The sequence below is a fragment of the Sciurus vulgaris genome (genome assembly GCF_902686455.1).
Source record: "Sciurus vulgaris genome assembly, chromosome: 15".
Classification (NCBI taxonomy): domain Eukaryota; kingdom Metazoa; phylum Chordata; class Mammalia; order Rodentia; family Sciuridae; genus Sciurus; species Sciurus vulgaris.
Genome location: NC_136476.1, coordinates 51,797,957 through 51,823,287, shown reverse-complemented (window position 1 = coordinate 51,823,287; position 25,331 = coordinate 51,797,957). Strand labels below are relative to the sequence as shown.

Below are 25,331 nucleotides of genomic sequence, written 5' to 3'. Positions count from 1 at the left end.
CAGAAGGTTCCTCAGAAGGAGCATGCACAGTACACATGCATGTTAGGGGGGCAGAAAGAACAGATCACTGTTCCATAAAAAGACAATCCAAGCTTCTGTCTCCCCCCCCACACACACACTCAACTCTGGCTCTGTCAGAAAGACCTTCTTCAGTTCTTATTGTTACAAACCCATGCTTCACGTGCATTGCTGCCCCCATCCCTTGGGGGAGTGTGAATATATGTGTGCAAGCTTGTATGCATGGGCTTCTGTGTATATTTTCAAGGGTATGTCTGTACCATAGCACTGATGGGGCAGGGGTGTGGTGTGGTAGGAGATTTGAGGCAAATTGAGTCTTTGAACCAGACTCCAAATCTGGAAAGCTATTTTGTCCATCTTTCTGTCTCCATGAAGGGTCATATCTTGAAGCCCTTTTTGGCCACCCCCCACCAGCTAAGAGAAGTCTCTCGCTCAGTACGGTTTTTCTGCTCACCCTCACCTTTCATGGATTCCTTCCAGCTAACTTCCTGATGTAGCATTCTGTCCCTCTAAAAGGAGCACTTAACCTGACTGGTGAGGTCTTTCCAGGGTAGATGGGTCCTCCTGATTTTTCTGGAAGCCAGAAGAGACTCTGAACCAGTGTTGGATCTTAGGGGATTTCACACTTGGGCCTCAAGTTCTGTGAAGCTACTCAGAGTCCATGTGCCCAAAGAGAGGATATGAATTTATCTGCCCCTTCCAACTTCCTATTCGAAAAGGTCAGGGACTGTACCAGATGACTTTTGAGGAAGACAGGCCAGGCCTTCTGCATCTAGAGTGGTGCTTACATACAGTCACATACATATATGCATATGTACATATACATACAGTCCCATGCCTGGGTCATCACATCTTGCAGGTCCCCAGCTGGGCCTTTACATATGGGCACAGGCTGGTGGGACAGATTCCCATCTTCCCAGGACACCTCCCCAGCTGCCCAGTCAGGCATGTTATGGGAGGACCCTGCCCACCCCCACCCCCTCAAACAAAACGCCCACACACACGTGCAGCAGGGCACGCACATGCTGATCTCAGGGTCCCCACGGTGCAAGAGGCTGGGAGTGGGGGGTTTGAGCATTCAGAGTCCAGGCTGCTGCCAAAATCCATTGGAATCTTGTCCCCCCCCCACAGGCCCCCATCTCCGGCTGTGGAGGTCACAACAGCAGGTGCGGATACCCCCCCCCAACTCACATTGGGCCGCCTCCTTTTCTACAACCTCAGCCAGGCCAGCACTGGAGCTGGGGAACTGCTCCCCCTGCCTCCCTCCTGGCCCCCCTCCCACTGGTGCTCAGCTTATCCTGCCCCCTTCTGAGTAGCAGGAGGGGGGGGCCTGTGCTTCGGTGGGGTCCTTTCCCCTGAGCACTAGGGCTTGCCTCTGGAGAGGGCGGGGAGGTGGTAGCCCCAGAGGAGTAAAGGAGAAACTGAACCCAAGCATAGCTTCTGGGTCCTATACCACTTGGGGCGAGGAGCAGGTCTAGATTCTGAGAGGAGGGCAAAGGGATAGAGCCAGAGACAAGAGACCCAGAGAAACAGAAGGAAGAGACACCACAGGGGTGGGAGCCAGACCATGACCAGCCGGCTCCAGCCCAGGAGCTGGCCCCTGACCTGGGCCCACCCGCTCCCTGGTGGAGGACCTACTGGGCCAGCTGCCAGGGGCCAGGCCTCCCTCCTTGGCCTGGTTCACCCATTGTGGTCCCCCCCCCCCCTTCTGGACGGTTCAGGCCTCTGCCCCCGCCCCCCACCGCCCACGCTGTCCAGGCTGCCTAGGCCTGGTGGGATCTGGGGGCCTCCTGGCCTCAGCCCCTCCTCCCCCTCTTGGAGCTTCCTGCCCACTCTGTCTCTCCCAGATTCCCCCTCAGCCTGATCAGTGCTATTCCTTCCTACCCATCCTGTCCTTGCCCCCATCTCCACCCCTGCCCTGCTTCTCATTTTATTTCTAATAAAATGTGTGTCTCTCTTCCTTGCTCTGAAGATCTGAAGTTTTCAGAGTTCCCACAGTGTTTGGATCTGTTAGTCCCGAGTGTGTCCTATGTGCTTGCCTCATTCCTAGAGGTGGGCACCCTAGGGCCATTCTGGGGAGAGGGAAAGATGAGGCTCCAGGTCTAAGGGTGCCCTTTTCACTATGAAATTCTGGAATCTGGGGTTGCCAAGTGGGGACTGGAAGCTGTTAAGAGTCCTTGGCCCTGTACTGGGCCTGCTGCCCTTCATCAGATGAATGTGCCTGACCCACCCCATCCTCAGCCATAGTGGGGAGTCCTGGTTGGTGGTCTTCAGATCTCAGTATCCCACTTTGGTAACCTTGCTTTGAGGACACTGCTTGAGGTCTTGCTCATTCATTGTCCAGGCCAGGTGGAGTCTATTGACTCTCATGCCAGCCTCCCCTCACCTCCTGCTCCAGCTCAGAACACACTACTGTGAATCAGTTCTTGCACACAGAGCTGAGACTCAGTCAATGGTGCTCATAATCCCTGACCCTGACCTGGTTGTGGCAGGGATTCCTCAGGGTTGACTGGACTTCTGTAACCCAAACTGCTGGCTCTTTCTACCTGGATAAATACTTTCAACTCACTGCCCGCTTCCCCCAGGTTCTGCCTTCCGTTGGGTAACTGGTACGCTACTGGGGCTGATAAGAGGGGTCTCAGGTCCTGGATGCTAAGCCAGACTTGAAAACTAGGTAGAGGTCCCTGATACGGAGCCTGCTGTCATGTCTGTCAGTGTCACTTGGGGTGACTATCAGCCTCCTCGGGTGCCAGTATTACTGTGAACTGGTATCATCCTGTGTCACTTGTGTTGATGTCATCATGAGAGTTACTCTATGTGATTATCAGTCTCATTGCATCTTTGATTCTGAGATTACTGTCCTTGGGGCTTTTAGTCTCAACAGGTGTCATTCCCCTGTTGGTGTCATTGTATGTGACTGTATTCACTGCATCATTGTCATCATGATGACTGTCAACACCCCTGTGTGTTACTGTCATTAGTGCTGTTGTATCATTTTCACTGGGTGTTGTCACTGTGTATTGGTGTTTTTGTGTCATAGGACAGTGGCAGTAAATTGGAGCCTTGGGATTTGTCTTATGTATCATCTCTGTGTGCAAGTTAACAGTGACACTGGAGTTCCACGTCAGGAGTGGTGCTGGAACCCTTGTGCGGCTAAGCACTGGTCTCCTTTCTTGCTCTGTTCCTTCCTTATTCTGGGGTTGACCTCTTCCAGGAACCTACAGGGAGCCCTTGTCTAAGACTCTGTGACATTTATCATCCAGATTTATCCCAGAGTCATAGCATGTGGACTTGAAAAATTTCTAGGACAAATACTCTTTGCCCTGAGGTGGGAGCCTGAGGTGAGCCAGTGCAGAGTGGTGGTGTGTTCTGAATGCCTTTGGCCTCAGTGTTCATACCTGGGGAATGGGCCCATCTGGGACTCTGAGGAAAGAGGAAGTGAAACTGGCCTGGGGCTTTCTGGACCAGCAGATGCAGGGGCAGGGATAGAGTTTCAGTTCACCTTTGTCCCCTAGGGCATGGGCTTCTAGATCCCCAGTGGGAATCCCTCCAGCCCCAGGAGAGCCTTGATCTTATTTCACAGCAGTTCTTAACTACTATTGATGTCTCCTCTCTCCCACAAGAAGAGCTGGGTGAGCTTCCTCAGATGCTTTAGGGTGGGCTCGAAGGCCCTCTGGATCTATCTCTGCTGTCTCCCCTGCATCCCTTCTATTTCTGTCTCTGTCTCCTTGTCCTTCTGAGTCTCCACTCAATGCTCTGCCTCTCTCTCTGCTTCTCCATTTCCCTTCCCAAGGTCTCTGCCATTTCTGGGTGCCCAGACCCTGCAGTGTCTGTCTTGGTACCCCACCCCCACTCTCTGCAGTGCTAGCTCTCTCTCAGCAGCGCCCGTCTCCCGTGGCTGCAGCCCCGTTGGCCCAGGGCCCGGCCCTTACAGTAACTCATTGGGCTGATGGAGGCGACTTTGATGAAGAAGCCACCCCTCCCCCTGCGGGGGCCTGAGCATTTGTGTGTGTGCACACGCTCATGGGGTATGTGCTGGTGTGCTTGCCTGGCCATCTCCCCTTTCCAACCTGACTGGGACCCGGAGGGACCTGGAAGCAGAGGCCATTCCTCCCTCTTCTCTCTCTGGCACTCCCATCCTGTGACCCAGCCTTGCTCCACTCTGCCTGCTTGTCTCCCTGCCCATGCCCTGGCTCCTGCTCTTATGTGGTGGGCAGTAGACCTGGCAGTGAGGTAGAGGATCTTCCTGGCTGTGAGGAGTGAGGCACGAACAGATGGTAGAAGTGGAGAGGGAGGGTCTGAGAGCTCCTGGCAAGGGCTGCACTGGGGAACCAGGTAGACCTTCAGCCTGTCTGTTTCTCCAGAACTGGCTCTGGATTCAGCCCTGGGTTTGTTTCCTAGCTTGCTGGCTGTGTAACTTTGGTCATTACCTTAACCTCCTAGACCTGGGGAGCAGCTGAAGAAGGGGAGGGGCTGAGGGTCAGGAGGAGCCAGAGCAAGTGGTAGCTAAGGCCCCAGGAGTCTCTGATGTGGGAAGGGTGACTGAAGCCACATGGGGAAGAAAAAGGAGCTCTGTCAGGGTGGGGCAGTCAGAGCACCTGTGGCTATGGCCAGGAGGACAAGCATGTTTAGAGGAGAGGACTTTCCTGGGCAGGGAGGAGCCATCTCCCATAAGGAGCCCTAGGAAGTCAGATTCAATCCCATCCGCTGCAGACTGAGACCCACCTTTGTCTCCCTTCTACTATAGCCATGTCTGCATTGTCTCTAGCTGTGTCTCTGGCACTTTCTCTGGCTGTATTTGGCAGTATGTCCATTTCTCTGGCTGTGTGTCTAGCTGTTTCTCTGGCAATATTTCTAATGGTGTCTCTGGCTGTGTCCCTGGGAGGGTATCTGACTGTGTGTCTGATGGTGTCTTTGGCAATGTTTTTAGTGGTGTAGATACTTCCTGACTGAGCATCTGGCTGTGGCTCTGGATTTTCCTCTAGCTGTTTGTCTGGGTGTATGCCTGTTTGTGTCTATCGGTTTCTCTGGTGTTTCTCTGCTTGTGTGTCAGACAGTTTCTCTGGCACTGTTTCTGACAGTGTCTCTAGTTCTCTGGCTGATGAGTTCTCTGCTTGTACTCCTTGCTCTTCCTCTGGCAGTATGTCTGCTGTGTCTAGCTGAATCGTTTACCGTGTTTGTGGCAGCTCCTTTGGTCGTGTTGGCTATTCTTTGACCATTTCTCTGGCTGGTTATCTGATTTTATCCACCCTTGTCTGATGGTCCCCCTTCACAGTTTCTAGTACACTCCTGCTGAGTTTATAACTATTTCTTTGGGGCTTTTTCTAGTTGTTTGGGTAGTTTCTGGCCAGTGATTTGTTGCGAGGCTGACTTTATTTCTGATGGTGACCCTGGTTGAGTGTTGGTAGTGTCCCTCAGTATCTTTCTCTGGATTTTTGCTTCTCAGTGGTTGACAAAGTGGGAAGGAGAGATTGTCGCAGCTGGGGTCTGTTCTGCAGGAAATAGTTATTTCTCTGCCTTCTTGTGTGAATGTGTGTGGTGGGGAGGTAAGAGCACTTGGACCCATTGCAGGAAGCAGGACACCAGGTGGGGACCACTGGATCCTTCCTGGCTTCTGGGGACATGTCCTGAGTGTACTTTGTATACCCACATGGATGTGTATAGACACTGATGCACATCCACTGGGCTAGGGGTCCCAGGTTCATGAGGGTACCTGACTGGAGTGAAGGGTGGCCTGGGGGCCCTGACAAGGACGTATATATGAAAATTTCCCATTCATATTCTTATATTTTTCTACCCCCACCCCTCTCTCTCTGGTGCTGGAGAACCCAGGGCCTCGTACATGCTAGGCAAGCCCTCTACCACTGAGCCACATCCCTAGTCCCCCTGATTTTCTCTTGGTCATTGGTACATAATAAACCACAAGCCACATCTGACCTGGCTCATATACCATTGTCCCATCTGGTACCCCAGAGCCTAGTGGCAGGCTTATGGCAGAATGGGTAGGGACAAATGACAGATCCAGGGGGTTCCTGAATGTGCAGATTTCAGGCTTTTCCCCACTCCAGGTGCACAGGAGGGGCCTTCCATTCAAGTTAGTTTGGCGAAGTATAGCCCTCCAATTAAGTTACAACATTACCTTTTCAGTTTGCAGTGTTTATAGCTAATTAGCCAACCTCACCAGTAAAGTTATATATTTTTTTAGAAAAATGGCCCTGGAACTACCAATGTTCCATAACTCATTTGAGATCGACTACACTCTGCAGCCAGCATTCTTATTGAACAGCAAACCACTGTAGGTTGCCTTCTACCATCTTAGCAAACCTTTGCCTACAGATGCCAGTAATGTTGCTTTCCATTGCTTGAAAGCAGATCCTGAGCCCCATTAAGAAGGGCATCTGGGGTCAAGGTCTAGGGCCCTAGGGCTGGGGTTTCCCATTCTTGCCTGAGAACAGGGGAGCTCCTCAGGAGATTCCTGCCTAGGCTGATGCTGCCCCCTGCCCCTGTTTCTTCCAACAGATGGCTGCTCCTGTCCCATGGGCCTGCTGTGCTGTGCTTGCTGCCGCTGCTGCCGTTGTCTACACCCAGAGACACAGTCCACAGGGTGAGTGCTCCGGGGAGCTGCCTGTTGACCTCCTCCCAGAGCTGCATATGAATCCTCATTGGCACAGCTGCCTACCAATACCACCCAAGAGTCACAGACACACACTGGCACTGTCATGCATGAGCACCCAGAAGCACATGTAGTTATATGATATTGAAGCAGGGGGACCCACTGATGTCTTAGGCATAACTCCACAGTCACACACATGTTGATTGTGTCTCAGGCTTGAAATGATCTGTCTCTCTCCCACTAAGAGGAGATAGGATACAGGCATTTGAAACAGGAGTTGGGAATGGGGCTAGGAGCTGGGTCCTTGTGTGTTGTTGGATAAAAGGGGATCTCCTTCAGGAGATTTTTGGAGGTACAGTTGAAGCACCAATGGGAAATGGTGGGCAAGACTGCTGGTCACTTTCTACCTTATCCTAGAAGGAAGATAGGGATCAAGATGATGGGACAGGCAAGGGAACAGATGGGAGAGGGCTAGTGCACTAAGGAACACAAGTCAGTCAGCTGGAATGATTGGAGGAGGGAGGGACTTCTCAGTGGCTGTCTCCCTACATCCTCCCTAGCCTCCTCCCATTTGTCCAGTGAGAGAGCCCAGTCCTGCCCCAGCCCACAGGACAGAGAGCTATACCCTGCTGGGGAAACAAAATGCCCTCTTGACCATCAGCCCTGTATTACATTTGAGGTAGCATCTCACGCGGCCAATCATACAAGGCCTAAACTTGAAACCTTCCTTGAATGAGGCTCCCTAGACTCCCCAATTGGTTTGGTCCTGTCCCCTCCACCTTACCTGGGTTGGGTGGAGGCAGAGAGGATGGGTACATCTCTAGGGCCCAGAATTGGAGCAGACCCTGATGACTGAGCTCTAGCTGCCCTCAAGGCCATGGGTTCAGAAGAACCATTGTGGGTCAAGACTTCTGAGGCCTCTTAAGAGATCCATACTGAGGCCTAGAGAGAGCTTGACCAGCCCCAGGGCTGGTGCCTGGACCTGCACAGGGCCTGCCAGTGGTCTCTCCCTATGTGTAAAGACAAGTCCCCACATGACCCAAGCCCTGGCATAAGGTTATATTTCTGTGAGACCATTTTCTTGCATGAACGAGAGCATGTCCCTGTTTGACTGTTTTCTCTGTCTCTACCCTTGTCGACTGTCCTGTGCGTGACATTGTTTATATGCCTCTGCCCTTTTCGGGTCTGTATCCTTGTGTTTGAGACTATACCCCATGTGTGATAGTACCTCTGTTTCTCTTTGTATGTTTGTGTCCTTGTTAAACTCTCTCCCTGTGTGTGAAACCATCCCCATGTAACTGTGCCTTTGGGTGATGGTGCCCTTCATGTGCATGCCTGTGATTTTGTCTCAGGTGGTACTGTCACTGAAATGGGACATTGTCCCTGTGTGACTGTAACCATGTGGATGATTGTCCTGTATGGCTGCTTCTCTGTGGGTGACCATCCTCATCCTGTCTGTGTGGCAGTGTGAAGTTGCTTAGGACGCCCAGGGGGACTGTTTCCGGCATGTGTTCCCCATGTAAGCCTGCATGCACAGGTGTGAGGGAGCCGTCAGTTCTGTCCTCTGTGTTCTCCATGTCCATGACCTCATCCTGTCTCTGTCTCTCATCCTGGCTTCTAACAACCTTTTCACAGCTGATTCCTTTGGAGCATTTGTCACTGCATCAGGGCCAAGAACCCCATCCTCCCCCTGCTGCTTGATTTAATTTCTGAAATGGACAACACATCAGTAGGGGCGGGAGGAGAGCTGTCCAGAGACAAAGGGTTAACTCCTTGCCATCCCTGGAGCTGTTGCATGACTTTTTGTGTTGCCGTTGTGTTATTGTAGCGGTCGCGACACTCTGATTGTCGTGCCATGTTGCTTCCTCCACCTCTGCACCATGGCCTGTTGTTGTCTTCTGTCATTGAGTTATGTTTTCAGTCCTGCCCTCCCTTCCATCCTTTGTTCGACATTGTTGTTGGATTGTGTCTCCATTTCATATATCCAGCAGATGAGGTGTGACGGGGAGGTGCTATCTCATTGCCATTGTATCTGTTGTGTTGTTGAGTCACTGTTTCCTCATCTTGTGGCTATACCTGCAAACCTCCCCCTGGACTAAAGCTCCATACTGGGTTCTCCTCAGTTCTGAGCTGCTGTTGATCAGTGTTAATGTGTTGCCCCTGGGACCATGATGGCCATACACCCTCCCCAACGGTCAGTTTTCAACCTCCTCCTCAGACAGCTGGATGCAAAGTCTCTGCTTGGTGGGGGGGTGGTGTACAGAGAGAGGGGCTTGGCATGTTTCCTGGAAGCTCCAGGTTTTTGGAAGGGAGGCTGGAAGGGGGCTCAGTGGCCGAAGCTGGTGGATTGAGGGGGGGGTACTTGATCGCCTGAGTCTTGGACACTGGGCCTCTGGTCAGGGGGAGGACCCCATTCAGTCTCTGGTCCAGCCTCACAGCTGTGGCCTCCAAGGCCTCCAGCCACCGCCCTTCCGCCCCTTCATCCTCTGTTCGGCTGGTCCCAGGCCCCACAGACTAGTGGTCAGAGCTGGCTGGGTTTCCTGCTTCTCTCTCCTCTGACAGGGACAGAGAGGCTCAGAGAGGGGCAAGACAGAGACAGGCAGTGAGGGAAAGAGACCAGGAGACCCAGAAAGACAGCAAATAGGGACAGATGTTCCACCACAGAGAAAATGTCCTGGGGAGGGGGTTGCAATGGGGTGGGGCTGCTGGTGGGCCCAGGGGGATCTCTGCAGCCCCCCCCCCCCTCCACAGTCCTGGTGGTGTTAACAAGTCTAATTAAGAGGCCACTGGCCCAACTTAATTGGCTCGTTAACAGGAATTGCCTCTGAAAATCCCCAAACTCAGCAGGGTGGCTCTCTGGAGGGAGATGTGAACTAGTGTTAACGAGGGATCCTGCAGCCCCCTGCTGCCCCCTTTCCTCCTCCCACCCTCACTCAACAGATCAGGCTTGGGAGAGGGAAGCATCTGCCCTTCCAGACTTGGGGGGTGCAGGATGAGGAATGTGGGGTGGGGGGTCCTAATATTCCGATCTGATCTCACTGGCTCTGCGTGTCTGCCTCTCTGCTGCTGCCTGCGGATCTGCTTCTGTGACTTTCTGTCCCACTCATCGCCTCCCCCACCTGGCGCTGCCTCTCGACAGGTGCTCCCTTCTACCCTTCCATCTCCAGTCTCCTGGGCTCAGTCCATCACGCCTGGGTTGCCGAGGCCAGGGCTGGGGTTTGCTTTTGGTTCTGACAGGCCCCTCCTGGGGGCAGGAGAGGAATGGTTGGAGGACTCACTCTGTCCCAGCCCCCCTTAACAGTTCCTGCTTCACAAAGCTGCCAGCTGCCAGGAGTTCCCCAGGGTTCACTTCATCGCCTGCCCATTCTCCCTTCTGCTGCCCAAAGCCCCTGTGGCTGAGGGGGCAGAGCTGGGGGTGGGGCAGGCAGAGGTGAGGCAGGACTGAATGACAAGAATGGGGGTGGAGGATAACTAAGATAATGAGAGACCGAGAGAGAAAGGAGTTTGGGAGCGAAGCCTCTGGGGCTGGGCCTGTTGGTGGCAAGAAATTAGGGTCATAAGGGTCAGAAAAATCTTTGTTAAGGACCCAGGGACTGGAAGTGAACTGGATTTTCACTGAGTACTGACCTCTCCCAGCACTACACAGCAAGCATTCTCTCTCTCTCTCTCACACAGCCCCTGTGTGTGCGTACGCGTACACATTTGGAAATGCTAGCATACCTGCATACTTGCCCAGCCACAGAGAAGACACTTGCCTGGTCAGATACAGCCTCATGGCTGGACTCGAACTGTACACCCTTATAGGGTCTCACCTATGCATGTTCACCTGGGGGTGCTGGGCAGTGCTGTGACCAGTGAATTTTGCCTGTGACCTGCCCCAACAGAGACGCCCCATGTACAATATGAGCGCCTGGGCTCAGATGTGACCTTGCCATGTGGAACAGCAAACTGGGATGCAGCTGTGACGTGGCGGGTGAATGGAACAGATCTTGCCCCTGACCTGCTCAATGGCTCTCAGCTGGTACTCCGTGGCTTGGATCTGGGCCACAGTGGCCTCTATGCCTGCTTCCACCGCGACTCCTGGCACCTGCGCCACCAAGTCCTGCTACATGTGGGTTGTAAGTGTTTCCCCTGATCCCTTTTCTGACCTCTCACCTTCCTTTAGGCACAGAGCTATAGCCCAGACCAAGTCCCCTTCCTGTTAGGTGGCGGGGAGAAGGGAAGGCCACAGCCGGACCCTTGCTCTCTGATCCTATCCTAATCTGTTCTTCTGACCTCTGAACCATGTCTAACCCTGTCTAATGAGTCCAGACCCCTGGACCTTTCACCCATGTGTCACATTCCCATGTAGTTCTTTGAGATCCTGAAATCTTGTCCCCTATGATGAAATGGACACAGGGAGGCTGGCAAGGAATGACCCTTCTGAGGCCTGGGTTGGGAGGAATCCTGGAGTGGTCTCACTGTGTCTGCTCCCACTGGGACTGGCCGGGGTCTGAGGGAGGGCAGTGGGATACATGATTATGTAGGTGTAGGTAGGAGTACTCTGAAGGCCCCAGGGATGGAGGGAGGCTTCCTGGAATAGGAGGCACATGGAGACACAGAGCATTTGGAAAAGACATTGAAATATAATTTCTGGCAAAAAGCTGAGTACAACTATGGGCCTCAGAGGCTGGACGGGCATGAAAAGACCACTGTGCTGGTGTCAGTAGTGGAAGGAGCTAAGGGGGAGGGGGTTGGGAAGCAGATCAAGATCCTGGAAGCTGGAAAGTGATGAGGACTAAATTCCCTTCTTAGAGAATCCTTCCCCACAGTGAAGAGAGGCAGGTTGGATGGGGCAAAACTAGGGTAGGAATGAGGCTGTAGTTAAATGCAAGAGAGATGATGACCTGGGACTGGGGCATGGAGTTGGGGAAGTTGAGGGGGGCATTTGGACCTCCAGAAAGTGATGCTGGATTGCAGGTGGAAGGGCAGGAGAGTAGGGAGTAGGTGTGGGTGAGAGAGCTAGAGGTACCATCACTGCAACAGGGAGAAATGGGAGGAAAAGGGGGTGTGTTCTGTTTGAACAGTGCCTGGGTTTGGGTTTCCCTAGAATCAGATCCCAAGATGAAAAATCGTAAACAAGTAGTTTATTTGGCAAATGATGGAGACACATAGAGGAATGTGGAGAGTGACACTGAAAAAGGAAGTTAATAAAGAGTGAGTCACTCCAACGTTACCTCTTGGTGACTGGAGCCCTGCTGAGGGGACTCTGGGTGCAGATGCAGAACACACACCTCGGAGTTGTCCTGCTTGAGGGGCGAGGGAGCTGGGATGTTTGTTCACTCCCTCCTGCTGTCATTGGTGGAAGAAGTCTCCTGGGGTGAGAGGTAGGTGCCTTAATTCCCCAGTACTTTTGGCCTCATGCCCCGGCAGGCAAAGCAGGCGTTGGTGGCCAGAGAAAGCTCTTAGGCAGATAACTGCAGAAGTTGGCAGTGAGAAGTGTGGGTGAGGGATCCACAGCTCCACAGATATCTGCTACAAATATGTTGGGTAAGGACTCTTGGGGGGCGGGTCCTGGGAATTTGTAGCTGGTAGCTAGTGGATTCAAGCTCAAGAGAACGGCCTGTGCTAGAAATGGAAATTTGGGGGTGAGGTGTTGTCAGCATTAAGGTGATGGAAGGGGCTGAGATGGCCAAAGGAGAGATTAAGGGGTGAGAAAAGGACCCCAAATTGAGTCCTGAAGACTGTCAGCATGTAAGGGGTTGATAGAGAGAAACGAGCCACAAAAGGAGAGAAACAGGAGCCCAGGGGGGCAGAGGGAAGCCCCAGTGAGTGTGATTTGGAAAAGAGGCTTGTGAAAAGCAGAATGAGGAGGTTATCAGCACTACTAAGGGTCAGGTGAGCAGGCACCCAGCCCCGGGCCAGAAGTACCTGCCAGCAAAGGGAATGCTCTGGAAATGCTGTTTCTTTTCTCCTGAGCCAAAGACTCAGACTCCTCTGGCATCATCCCATCTGGAGTCTCCCTGTGGTTGGAAGATGGTTCCTTCATTCCCTGGAAGCTACCTAAAATGCTTAAGGGCCCTTGCCCCTTTTTTCAGAAGACTGGTTTAGAAAACCAAGTGACATGTTAGGTTGAAGAGTTGCTCAGGATCTCTGGTGGGGATGTACATTTCCCCATGAAAACGTGTTTTTAAAATTGAAGAGATGGCATTCAGACCAGACATTTTAGTTGCAAGCCAAGAGTGGAGTTACCCCTGTCGGCCATATTGAGAAATGCAGGGCCAGCTCAACAACTCTTCCCATCCCCTCCCCACCTATGTCAGCAGTGGAGCCCTCCCCCAAGCCCTGGGCCCTTACTGAGTGCAGTGGGAGAAGGATTAGGCCACCTCAGCACCAGTCACCAAAACATCTGTCTTCTCAGTTCAGGTCCCCAAAATCCCCAGGGTGGATAAAGCTGGCAGTGATGGCTGGGATTTAGTGACCCTGGGTCCCCATTACTGGTGCTGTGATCTTTAAGATATCATTAGAGGTCATTGGGTTTTGAAGTAAAGTCCAAAGTTCTTACCCATAGGTCATGCCCTCAGCTGCCATGTTGTGACCCTCTGGTCACAACCAGACCATTTAGTTACAGTGGTCCCTACTTCCTAGACCCTACCCATTAGGGTAGGGTGGACCACAGATTGGCTGTAGCATTCATAACAGGTGTTTATCTCTCATTGCTTTATTTCCTTCTAAAGACCTGATCAGGGAACAGAGCATATAAATCATGATCGTCTTAGCCACTTTATATTAGTAACAAGAGACTGGATTTGGCATTACTCAATATCAAATTATCCTTTTTGCCAGCTCTCAGAACAGGACAAAGTTATCCCTGATTTGTGGATCATTTCGATCAAAACTTATTTAATTTTTATCCTAAACATGTAAAATTTTTATATCTATTTCCAAAGGAACCTGATCATAATAATATTCTGTTGGAAGACTCCTTAACCAGGCTAGTCCCTGAGCTACTTTGTCCTGCTCCACCTTCCTGCCCTCCGGTGGATCCTCAAGAATAGCTCTAAGCACTCTCCTACCTAGGATGATGAAAGGACCCTCCACCCCCCATGTTAGGAAAGGGGATCACAGTGTTCCTTTCAGTAGCATCCTTTTTTTTATTGGACATTGCTGATTCAGTATCATTCTGATTTTAAGCTAAAACAAACTGGAGATTAAAATAATTTTTAAATAGATAGTTCCTTATCCAGTTTTTGAACTTTTTAAAATTTGAGAGTGGTTAGAATAGAAACACCAGACCCTTTGGTTCAGCACTTCTTTTTCCCAATCCCTGTTTGGCCAGGAAGGAAAGAGTAGCAGGGAGAAAGCAGCGGTTAAAGGTGTCTGGGGAGAAATCACAAGTGGGAGGCAGAAGGGGGCATTGACAGTCCAGAGCTTGGGGTGCCTTAAGGGATGCCACAAGATAAGGTTGAGACAGGCTATGGCCTTGAATGCCAGGCAGGAGGAGGAGCGTGGGTGTGGCATGGGCAGGGCTGAAGCAAAAGGGTCACCCCACCCTGCCCTGGCCTGATCCGGCCTGGCCCAGGGTGTGGGCAGCCTGCTCCTCCTCCTGCTGGGCCGGCGGGCAGGCCTCATGCGTGCCGGGGGCTCCAGCCCAGGCGGGCTGGCGAGATGAGAGGAAAAACATGCGGTTTGGTGGGCTGGACATGGAAAAACAAGCCAATTAGGAGGAAAACAAACAAACCTCGGGCCAGCAGGGGCACACGCACCGTGCACATGCACACACAGCCCCGCATGGGACTTAGGGACACCCTGCCACAGCTGACACAGTCACTTAGGAGGCATCTCAGGAACCCCCACAAGGGGAAACTCAGGATGTCTGGGCATCTAAGAGCATGCCTGCACGCCCGGAGTGTGACGTGCATACAAGCTTTTGCTTACACACTCCCTTTGACATGCTCTCCCCGTGTCCAGCTCACATGTGTGGACACACTGGGAATTTGGGGCATCTTCCCACACCCACAGTTTGAAAAATACACTCAGGCTTAAGCTCTATCACATATCTAATGTTTTATGTGTAGTGTACTATCACTGTCTTTTGGACACAATGGCACATTGACACTCTAACAGTGGACCTCAGCCACACAGCCTCACACATATAGACAATCTCCAATCGAACAGCCTCCCCCGGGTCACCCGAAACAGCCATCCAGCCCCACACAGCCTCCAGTCTTACGGACTGCTCAGTCTCATACAAAGTCTCAGAGTTACATGGCGCCTCACAATCATAGTGTCTTAAAGAAAATAACTTTTCCTCCAACTCACAACACACAGCAGGCCTCCCAATCCCACACTGTCCCACAGCCTCACACTTGGTCTCTCGCAGCACCCCCATCTCCACCCACCCGGCCCCTCAGCTGGGCTCCAGCTGCAGCAAGTCACTCCTTTTCTTCCTTTTCTTTGTTTTTCTTTCCTCCTTTTCCCTCTGAGAAACCTGGTCCCTGTCAGGAAACCCAAGCCCTTTCTTGCTCAGGGCCCAGGGCCAGGCAGGAGTAGCCAGATGACAGACAAAGCCCCTGCCAGGCCCCCAGCCCCCTGTGACCTGCCCAGTCAGAGAGAGGAATTGGTTTTCGGGGAGGGTCGAAGGGGAGCCAGACCTGAGCCAGGAGGACAGTCAGGGGATTGAAGGAGACCTGATCAGTGGGGAGGCTAGCTCGGGTAGGGGGACTGTGAGTTCAGTGTTCTGCTCTGCCCTGCCCTCCAGAGTCCCAGGCAGCAGGGAGCTGACTCTGCAGGCTTCCCCCCCACCCCACCCCCAGCGCCCTTCTCCTTTGAAGCTGGGGTGAGGGGGGGTGGTGGCAGGAGGCAGGAGTGGAGGCTTCTCAGCCGACCTCAGAATGTCCTTTCCTCCTGGGGTGGCTGCCAACTCTGGCCTGGCCCACAGGCCCCCAGAAGGCAACTTCCTGTGTCCTTGGCCGCCCCCCACTCCACCCCCTTGCAGAACTCTTGACTGTGGGCAGATAGGGAAGGGACATTAAAGGTACACAGGATGAACATGAAACAGACACAGGGCCAAGAAGTCTTCCCAGGGGAGGTGGACAGTGCTGGGCAGAACGCAGGCTGGCCCTTGAGGGGTCCCAGCCGGTGCCTGGCTCTCACCTGCAGGCCTGAGGAAGGAATGGGCCTCAACCCCCAGCATCGCTGCTCCACCTGCTGCACTGAAGCTCTCCTGTCCCTCTGCCTTTTCATCTCTGCTGCTGCAAAGCCAGATCTGGACCCTGGGGGGTGGTACCCAGGACCCCCTCTACAGCTTCACAGTGGACACACTGGTTGTGTGCTGGCAATCAGAGTCACTCAAAATTCTGCATACACCATGGATTGAAGCCCATGGTTCCCTGGTCTTCACCATGGCCACTCTATAAGCATAGACATGCACTCCCCTTCACTGTCCCTGGCTTAGTGAGCTGCCCCCCTCCCACTTCCTGTCCACCTGTCAGGCAGGGGGCGGTGTGGGGGGAGGCACAGAAGGGAGGTGTCAGTGTCCCTGGAGCCACAGACAGACATTCCTTGCCTGGGTCAGGTCACAGAAGCTGCCTCCTTCCAGGAACCTGAGCTGCCTGTCCTCACGCCTTGCCCAATGCCTGAGGGTAGGACAGCCAGGCTAAGTGCTGACAGCAGCAAAAAGTGTGGTTAGATAGCAGAAAGGACTTCCCAAGTGTGGTCATGTAGGTGAATATCTTCATTCTGGGGTTGATTCCCAACACTGACTTGCATGTGACCCCCAAGCAGGTCTCAACCCCTCTCTGGGCCTTCCTGTTCCAGAGTAAAGGCAGCTGCTGACCATGTCATGGACTTCTTAAAGGATTTGTGATGGAGGACTTGGGGGCTGGGGTGAGGTACACATCAAGGGAACAGCAGCTTCCTTATGACAGACACTTACCTAAACAAACACTCTCTCCTACATGGATGTGCATTCCAAGAGCCAAGCATGCATCCACTCACACATCTACTTAGATGCTCCTACATGTCACTGGTCACTCATTCATGTCATGTAAGAACATGCATGTAACACATACCCATGTGCAGACACATACACAGAGAGATGCAATTGACCAGCCGCCCAGTGCTGCTGCTCTTGTGTGGCCACCAGGCCATCCTCTATCTCTGTCTCTACTGAGGGGAAACCTGGGGTATTTCTTCTCCTGGAAATGCACCCTGATCACCCCAGCAACTAGGATGCATTCAAGACCCTCTTCAGTCCCTTTCAGAGTGGACAGAATGTGGCAGATGTGGACTGGGGCCGATTCCCCCAGACATCACCTCCATCCTGTGATTGATGAGCTGAGGCCCACAACCCCCTGCTCCCCACAGTTCCTGCCTCCGTAGAGCAGGTTGGGGGGGGCCTCCTCCACACGGTCCTTGTTTTTCTTTAATTAAACATCTGGCTCTCTGTGGCCTGGGAAGCCTCAGACCCTTGCTGACAGCCACTCCCCACCTTTGGCATTGATGATGGGGTGAGGGGGAAGAACTGGGGCTCTGGGACCCACTTGTCCCCACACTAGTGCAGGGGACTGGGGGCTCCAGGAATGCCCTGACCTTTCTGTCCTCACCCCTAGTGCCACCGCGGGAACCTGTGCTCAGCTGCCGCTCCAACACTTACCCCAAGGGCTTCTACTGTAGCTGGCATCTGCCCACCCCCACCTACATCCCCAACACCTTCAATGTGACTGTGCTGTGAGTAGCTGCGCCTGTGACGGGTTCCAGCCCTGACCTCTGACCTCACCCCATTATGCCTGAGTCCAGACCCTAGTCCAGCTTTGGGCCTGACCTTCCCCCAGCCAGCCTTTCCCCACCTGACCCTTGATGTTTGTAACAGTACCTGGGCCTCACCCCTCCCCAGGCATGGCTCCAAAATTATGGTCTGTGAGAAGGACCCAGCCCTCAAGAACCGCTGCCACATCCGATACATGCACCTGTTCTCCACCATCAAGTACAAGGTCACCATAAGTGTCAGCAATGCTCTGGGTCACAATGCCACGGCTATCACCTTCGACGAGTTCACCATTGGTGCGTGTGGCGGCATGGGGGGGTCCCTTCTGTATACTCTAGTGGGAATATGTAAGTGGAAGTGTGTCAGAGGTGTACATGAGCATTGGTGGGGATGTTCACAAATGTGCACATGTGTCCATGGACATGCCTGTGACAGGTATATGTGGTATGTATATACATGTACACACATGTGCATGGCATATTCACACCTGTGAATGTCCTTTACCTGCAGGGCCAAGAGACCTCTCCAGCAGCTCTTTCTGTTGACTCTGGCTCCCAGAGCATGCAGCAGGGGGAGGCGGGCAGGCGGGGCCAGACCCTTGCACAGCTGCAGCCTCCATCCTCCATCCTCCCCCCACCCCACCATGCTAATGGCTTCCTTACGGCCTGTGATGAATGAGGTGTCAGAACAGGAGACAGGACTGGGACAGATATCGCCCTCTCCCCGACCCCCCATCCAAGCCAGACCCTCTGCCTGCCCCTGCCCAATTCCAGGCAGTCTCCTACCCCATCCAGCCAGACCCTCTGCTGGTCCCTTCCCCATTCCAGGCAGACTCTCTGCCTTCCTCTGCTCCATCAGATCTCCACCAGACGCTCTGCCTGCCCCTGTCTTCCCTGCCCACCTCCCATGACTGGATCCCCAACCAGACTATTTCTCCATGAACTGGACCCTTAGATGCTCCCATCAGATCTCCAACCTACTTCTAACCCAGGCATGTGGACTATCTTTTAACCTTGACTCACAGAGCAACTTCAAACCCAGACTCATCCAAGGCAGGCATGTCTTAGTTTATAACTGGAAAAACTGAGGGAAAACCAGGCCTAGGGGTGTGTGTGATGCACTGGCATCACACTGACCCAGGTGGTGATGGGGGTCACAGTGACCATAGCTGAGGCCTCGTATAGGCTTCATTATTGGAAAGCCAGTCAGCATGAGGATAGGGTTGACATGATGGGATGAAATTTGGGATGCTGATATCAAGACCTGGTGACCCTGCCTGTAGTGACAGTCAGTGGTGATAATGGGGATGTAAGAGGTAGAAGTAATGAGATGGTTGTTAATAGCGATTGTCAGAACTGACAGTAGAAGGGAGGGATGGTGACTATGATGATGATAATGGCAGGCAATAGAGAAGGTTGACACGTTGCCTGGGGTTGACAGCGTGGTCTAGTTCTCAGAGATCCGGGCACTAACGAATCTATGTCTCCTAAACAGTGAAGCCTGACCCTCCAGAAAATGTGGTAGCCCGGCCAGTGCCCAGCAACCCTCGTCGGCTGGAGGTGACATGGCAGACCCCCTCGACCTGGCCTGACCCTGATTCCTTTCCTCTGAAGTTCTTTTTGCGCTACCGGCCCCTCATCCTGGACCAGTGGCAGCATGTGAGTGTCCTGCCCTGCCCAGGTCCTGGGTGTCTGAATTGGAACTGTGTGGCTTGAGAGGCACCCATATCCCAGGTGGTAGCAGCTCCAGCAGGGGTCCTGCTAGCAGTCAGAGAGGCTTTCTGGGGAAAAAGGGACCAAGTGGGCCTGGGAGAATGGATGGGGTTAAGGGAGGTGTCCTCAGGGGTTTCCAGTGACCTGCATTAGAGCTGGTGAGAACACATCTGTCTGTGGGCTCTCTGGGGTAGTGCAGAGAAGTGCTAAAAGGGAGACTTTCTTCTTACCTCTGGTTGTCAGCCCTGACCAGGTATCTCTCTTTTTATACTCTGGTTCAGGCTCTGGGTCTGTGCTGGACCCAAGCAGCACAGTGATCTTTGTCCTCAAGGGATTCACAGGTGGGCTCTAGTGGTCAGTGTCAGATGGGCACTGGGGTCAAACTTGGTTCAGGGAATGAGGTTAAGCCATGACTATCATCATGGCTTCTAAGTCAGATCTAGCTGAGAGGTCAGCTTAGGGTTATAGGTCAGTTGGTGGCTTAGACTGAGAAACATCAGTGGACAAGGTACAGTATGTGGTTAGGCTGTGGTCTGGATACTAATCAAGCTATGATGGAGAGCTTTGAGGAGCAACCAGGGTTTAGGGGCACCCCTTGGGGGTGCTCTTATGTTGAGAGCCCAGGGCCCATTGGGCTGTGAGTGCTGTGACCCTTGAGGTCTGTGGGCTCAGACTGGGGAAGGAGAGTGCTCCATAGGGCAGTCCAGGCTGCTCCTGGGGGTCAGCCCGAATCCCTCTTTATCCACCAGCCTCCATCTCCATCTCCTTATACCTCTCTCCTGTCAGGCCTTTAAAGTATGTAATTCGATTCCTGGGTGCCTGTCCTGGTTTCGGGCCTGGCCCCCACAAAGGCTGCTCACACGCTCATGTGTTCCCTGACAGAGTCCGGAGTCCCTCCCGCCTGGCCAGCTGCCCGCGCCTAATGCATTGCTAATAACCAGGGTCTAGTTTCACAAGCCCCCCTCCCCCGCTAACGAGCTACAGGCAGCAGCCCTGCGCGTCGCAGCGCACACGCCTTGCAGTGAACCTGGCATGCTGCCCACCACACACACGAGAACACGTATGCACACACGTGCCTCCCAGAAGGAACCATGCTCCCAGACATGCATAGGACTAACATGCAAAGACCATGCATTGACCTGCACCATGGGCAGAATCGGCCTCCACCCTGATGTGAACAGAACAAGGTGTGGAGGCTTCATGATGCGAACACATGTGGCCCATAGCACATCCTAGCTCTGTTCCATGTCTCATAGGTATTGGGGTTGGTTAGATTTATGACTCTTTTCAACTTGAGTTTTGCTCTGAACAGAATCTACTTTCTCTAATCCTTGATCTTAGAGGCAGGTGTATGGCAGGGAGGGGGTGTGGAGGAAAGAGCAGAGAAAAACATCCCTTGGATTTTTCAGGAAGAAAACATAGACCAGGAATTGCAAAAGAATAGGCACCAGAAGGTCTGGCAGGGGCTCTCTCAGCACGGACAAGCGGGAGGCGGGGTGGTGGTGGGGGGTACCTAACCTAGGTGCCTTGCATCACCTGCTTTGGCCCTAACTCAGCTAGGAGGCCTGGGGGCATGTTGGACATCTGCTGCAGCTGACCAGATCGGGGACTCTAAAGCAACGCGGGTTCCTGTGACTATGGAATTCCTGTCAGCTGAGGAACCATTCTCTCAAGGGAGTAGATTAAGGGATCAGTGACCACCTAGCATGAAGGGTCCAGGCCTAGGAGATGTGGCTGCCAGGACATTGTTGGGTTCCTGGGCCATATCCTAGCGGTATGGTGCCATGAGCCCATCAGTGAGGTGGCAATTTCATCTGTTTTCCTTGGCTCTATCTTTTGTCTTTGGGGAAAGATGAATGTGGAGGTCTGCAGGCCTGGCAGGAGGGAGCAAGGGCTGAGGGAGCTGAGGCTACTCAGCCAGAGGGCATCTTTGCAGAGCAGGAGACTGGGGTGGCAAAGATGGAACTAAGGCTCTAGAACCAGGAAAGAAGGGTCTTTGGGGCTCACTCATCTTCCAGGACTAGAGTAGGATTTAGTGAGCACACTGTCTCTCAATGAGTCCCTGACCTTGACCCTGGCCTCCCACTTGGTACCACAGGTTCAGCAGGTATTGGAGGGGCTTCTTAGTCCACTTGGCCTGAACTGCATGGACCTAAATGCATATATACACACACATGCATGTACTCACAGCCTGTCAGGTCAGGTAGCCTAGACCCCAATTTTCTTGGGGAAGGATTGGAACAGGGACCAAAAGAGCCCTGAAGCCAGACATGGCCCAGAGCAGCCCCCTTCTCCGCCCCCACCGGCTGCCCCTGTTTACGAGGCGGCTTAATGAGGCAGCGGGTGCCGCTGAGATGAACCAGAGCCCAGCCTGGGCCTGGGAGGGGCAGACCAGGCCAGGCTGGAGGATTTGGGGGGGCGGGGGGGGGGTGAGACTAGCAGGATGGGGCCAGCCAGTGGGGGGTGGGGAAGTGATGCCTCCAAGAGGAAACAGAGCAGCTGTCCTGCCACCCCAGGGGCTGTTCCCACCTCCTTTTGCCTCAGGCAGGATAATACCCATCCTGAGATCTTCCTGCAGGAGAAGCCCAGCTAGGACTGGGCTGGTAGGTGCACTGGGCACCTGGGCTCTGAACCCATGGTGACAGTCCAGCTGAAGTCTTACTTGGTGCTTTCCACATGGTGTAGTCCTCATTATAACCCTAAGAGAGAGATTCTGTCACCAACACTGCTTTACAGATGAAGACATCAAACCCCATGAAAACTAAAGTACTTGGTCACCTATCTAGTAAGGGATGGAGTGGAAATGTGAACTCAGGCAGGCTGGCTCCGTGTCAGTGTCTGTGACCCTCTGCTTTGACTGCTTCTTTGTCAGGGAGTCCCTTGCTCCATTATTCCTGTCACCCCCAGGCTGGGACTATGGTCAGGATTTGGGCTGGGGGTTGTGAGAGAGCTCGGATAACAGCAGCATCGTAGCCCTGACCGGTGTTGTCCTTGTTCCTGGGAGTTCTAGTTTCCCTCGAGGCAGGAATGACTTCCATCCTTGTCCCCTGAGTTAGCTTCACTCTCTTGCAGGAATATTCTCAGTGTCTCCCTTCTCATCCAGGGAAGCCCTCACTCCCTCTACAGTTGTCTTCACTCCCTTCTTCCCAAAAGTGTCTTCCCTTTCTCTGGGGGGGTGCCTCACTCTCCTGATTCCCAGAGGTGTCCTTAACCCCAGTCCCACGGTCTGGCTGCAGGTGGAGCTGTCTGATGGCACAGCACATACCATCACAGATGCCTACGCTGGGAAGGAGTACATCATCCAGGTGGCAGCCAAGGACAATGAGATTGGGACATGGAGCGACTGGAGCGTGGCTGCTCATGCCACCCCCTGGACTGAGGAACCACGACACCTCACCACCGAGGCCCAGGCCCCGGGTGAGCCCACCCTCTGTCCCTGCATCCAGGTTGTCTGCTGGCCTATTCTGCAGCTTGACTCTGCCCTCCCTCCAACTCCTCCCAGGACTGGGAGCCTCTGCTCCAAGGGTCTACACACTGGCTGTGGCTGCCACACTCCTGTCTGTCCAATCCCTGCGTTCCTGGTCCTTGCTATCTAGACGTCCTTGGTAGGGATTATTGGGTGGAAGGGTCACTTATGAGCCTTAGAAGCAGGGCCCTTTGAGAGATGAGCCAGGAGTCATTTTAGGAGGGAAGCAGCACCAGTCTGATGTAAGAAGCAGCTTTGGTTGAGACCCCAGCCCTGGCTCTGCCCTGAGTTTCCCCCATGCTCCCCAGAGACCACGACCAGCACTACCAGCTCACTGGCACCCCCGCCCACCACGAAGATCTGTGACCCTGGAGAGCTGGGCAGCGGCGGAGGACCCTCGGTACCTTTCTTGATCAGTGTCCCTCTCTCTCTGGCCCTGGCTGCCGCTGCCGCCACTGCCAACAGTCTCCTGATCTGGTAGGTTGAGTGAGGCTGGGCGGGAGAGGGGAGCCTGAGGGGACCCCCTGACTCTAGCCTCATTCCTCACAGCCCCCTGCCCTGTCTCCCCAGAGCCCGGCATCCCATGAGGACATGCCAGAGCACTGCAGAGGAGCAGGAGGCCGGAGCTGAGCCTGCAGACCCCGGTTTCTATTTTGCACACGGGCAGGAGGACCTTTTGCATTCTCTTCAGATACAATTTGTAGAGACCCCGGCAGGCCCGGGCCTGCCATCCCCTAGCCCCACCACACCAAGCTGGCCCTCCTCCCACCTTCAGAGGAGAAGGACCATGCAGCTAACCCACCCACCAAAGACCCTCCCCTCACCTGCCCCTCGGGCTGGACCCTCCAACGCCAGCGACTCCCAGGAGCCCTTGGGGGGCCTGAGGGGAGCCCCTCACACCCACAATTCCTCCTGCCCCAGCCTCCTGTCTGTCCCAGGGTCTCTGTTGCCACCATCAGATTATAAGCTCCTGATGCTGGGGGGGCCCAGCCATCCCCCTCCCCCCAGTGCCCACACTTTTCAGTATCCCCACCTCTGCCCTGTTTTGTATGGCCCTCCCCTGACCCTGTCATACCCCACAGTATTTAATGCCCTGTCAGTCCCTTCTAGTCTGACTCAATGGTAACTTGCTGTATTTGAATTTTTTATAGATGTATATACAGGGGTGGGAGGGTGGGGGGGTTCTCATTAAACGTCACCATTTCATGAGTACTTGGAACAGAGCCACTTTGGGAGGATACTCCTCTTCCAAGGACCCTGCCTTTTGCAGTCCTGGAGGTGGAAAGAGACCACGGTTGGGGAAGATGGGGAGAGATAGTTCAGCTTTCAGGCATATGTACCTGGGAACAGTGTTCTCTTGAGGAGTTGGGCTTCCCTGAGGTCTGCAGCCAGGGGCAAATTTGTAAAAAATGAGGGGTCCTGGTGGGACCTAGTCCCACATGGGATTATCTGTCAGTCCTAAAAGCTGCTGAGGTATCAACGGACATCTCCAGAGCTACCTTCCAGGAGTGCCCAAGCATTGATGGAAGAAGGTGAGGAGGCAGGCACACATGCCTCACCTCTGCCATTTGGGAGAAAGCACAGGGTTGCCAGCAGGTCAGGCCTAGAGTTTGGCCAGGCTCAGAGCAGTGTTCTTGGCCTGGCCAGGCAGGGAGGACACCCTGGAGGAGGCTGCTTGGAGCATGACTAGGCATTGGACCTGTGCTTCAGGTCTGGAATTATGGGGTACAGGGTTGACCCCCAGAGTTAAATTAGTCAGGACTCCATGTTGACTTGGAGAGGTGCAGGGTTTTGGTTCACAGTATGGCCAGTCATTAGTTCAGCTCCACACCCTGGGGTCCAAGGTCTCTCTGGCTGCCCCAGGCCTGCTCAGGTCCAACCCCCCTCCCAGAAGACACCTTACCCAGGCTCCTTTAGCTGAGAATGCCCCAGGCTGGGCCAAATTGACAGACCCTCTGACCTGGGAGTGGGTTGAAGAGGTAGGCCAGAGTCCAAGCCTGAAGAGCCAGACAGCCTTGCTCTGGGTGCCTGAAGGGAGAAGTGAGGTAGAGTCAAAGCCACGGACACACTGACCTGTACACAGACATGTCCACCCTAATGCACACTCCCTATAGCAGTTGCTGGGCACTGCTCCTCCACTATTCCCCTGATGCCAGTACAACCCCCACAATCCCCCAAATCAAACCCTTCTTGTCATATTAGGCTCAGAAGGTGAACACTCCTCACTGGCTTGCCAGGCCCACCTGGGCCCGTGCCTCAGGAGGGACATGCACAGTGCCTAGAGTACTGACAAGTCAAGTCTGGACAAGGCACCTGCCCTGAGTGGGGCCCAGGTGAAGGGCTGCAGAGCCAAGGTGGCTGGCTGTCCTCCAGGCCAGAGGAGAGAGGGTATTCCAGGTGGGAGGCTCATGGGAAGCAAAACCTGGCGTCAAGGAGGCCTGTGGCTTTTCAAGCTGAACAGCCCCAGCTGTGGGAGTGCGTATCTTTTGGTTCACAGGAAAAGGCTCCCAGGATGGATATCCTGCAAAGAGGCTGCGCACCTGCCTCTGCTCTAATCCCCAGTTCTGCCTGTTTGGGTCCTGTGAGGTATGGTTTAGGCTGGAACCTGTACTCCAGGTCCAGCAGGGGTAGAGAGAGCAAGGGGTTGCCAACTCTCTTGCCAAGGACATTGCGTTCCTGGGATGTATTCGAACTCCATCCTTCTCTATCCTTGGGGTGGCTGGATTAAAGTCAGAGGGTCTCTGGCCTGTGTGGCCATCCTGCCTTGAGAGCCTT

At 53.8% G+C, this 25,331-nt stretch overlaps 1 protein-coding gene across 3 annotated transcripts in view; it reads left to right on the top strand.

Moving 5' to 3' along the window:
* CNTFR (ciliary neurotrophic factor receptor) overlaps nucleotides 1–23,724 on the top strand; it is a 37,451-nt gene extending 13,727 nt beyond the window's left edge. For all 3 annotated transcript variants that reach the window (XM_079113263.1, XM_079113264.1, XM_079113262.1), the window contains 8 exons: nucleotides 6,538–6,622; nucleotides 10,516–10,749; nucleotides 17,224–17,341; nucleotides 17,508–17,674; nucleotides 18,873–19,036; nucleotides 22,327–22,507; nucleotides 22,865–23,033; nucleotides 23,127–23,724. In XM_079113263.1, coding sequence (XP_078969389.1) covers nucleotides 6,538–6,622; nucleotides 10,516–10,749; nucleotides 17,224–17,341; nucleotides 17,508–17,674; nucleotides 18,873–19,036; nucleotides 22,327–22,507; nucleotides 22,865–23,033; nucleotide 23,127 — 1,119 coding nt within the window. In that variant the 3' untranslated portion in view covers nucleotides 23,128–23,724. The remainder of the gene's footprint in view (nucleotides 1–6,537; nucleotides 6,623–10,515; nucleotides 10,750–17,223; nucleotides 17,342–17,507; nucleotides 17,675–18,872; nucleotides 19,037–22,326; nucleotides 22,508–22,864; nucleotides 23,034–23,126) is intronic.
* The last annotated feature ends 1,607 nt before the right edge of the window (nucleotides 23,725–25,331 follow it).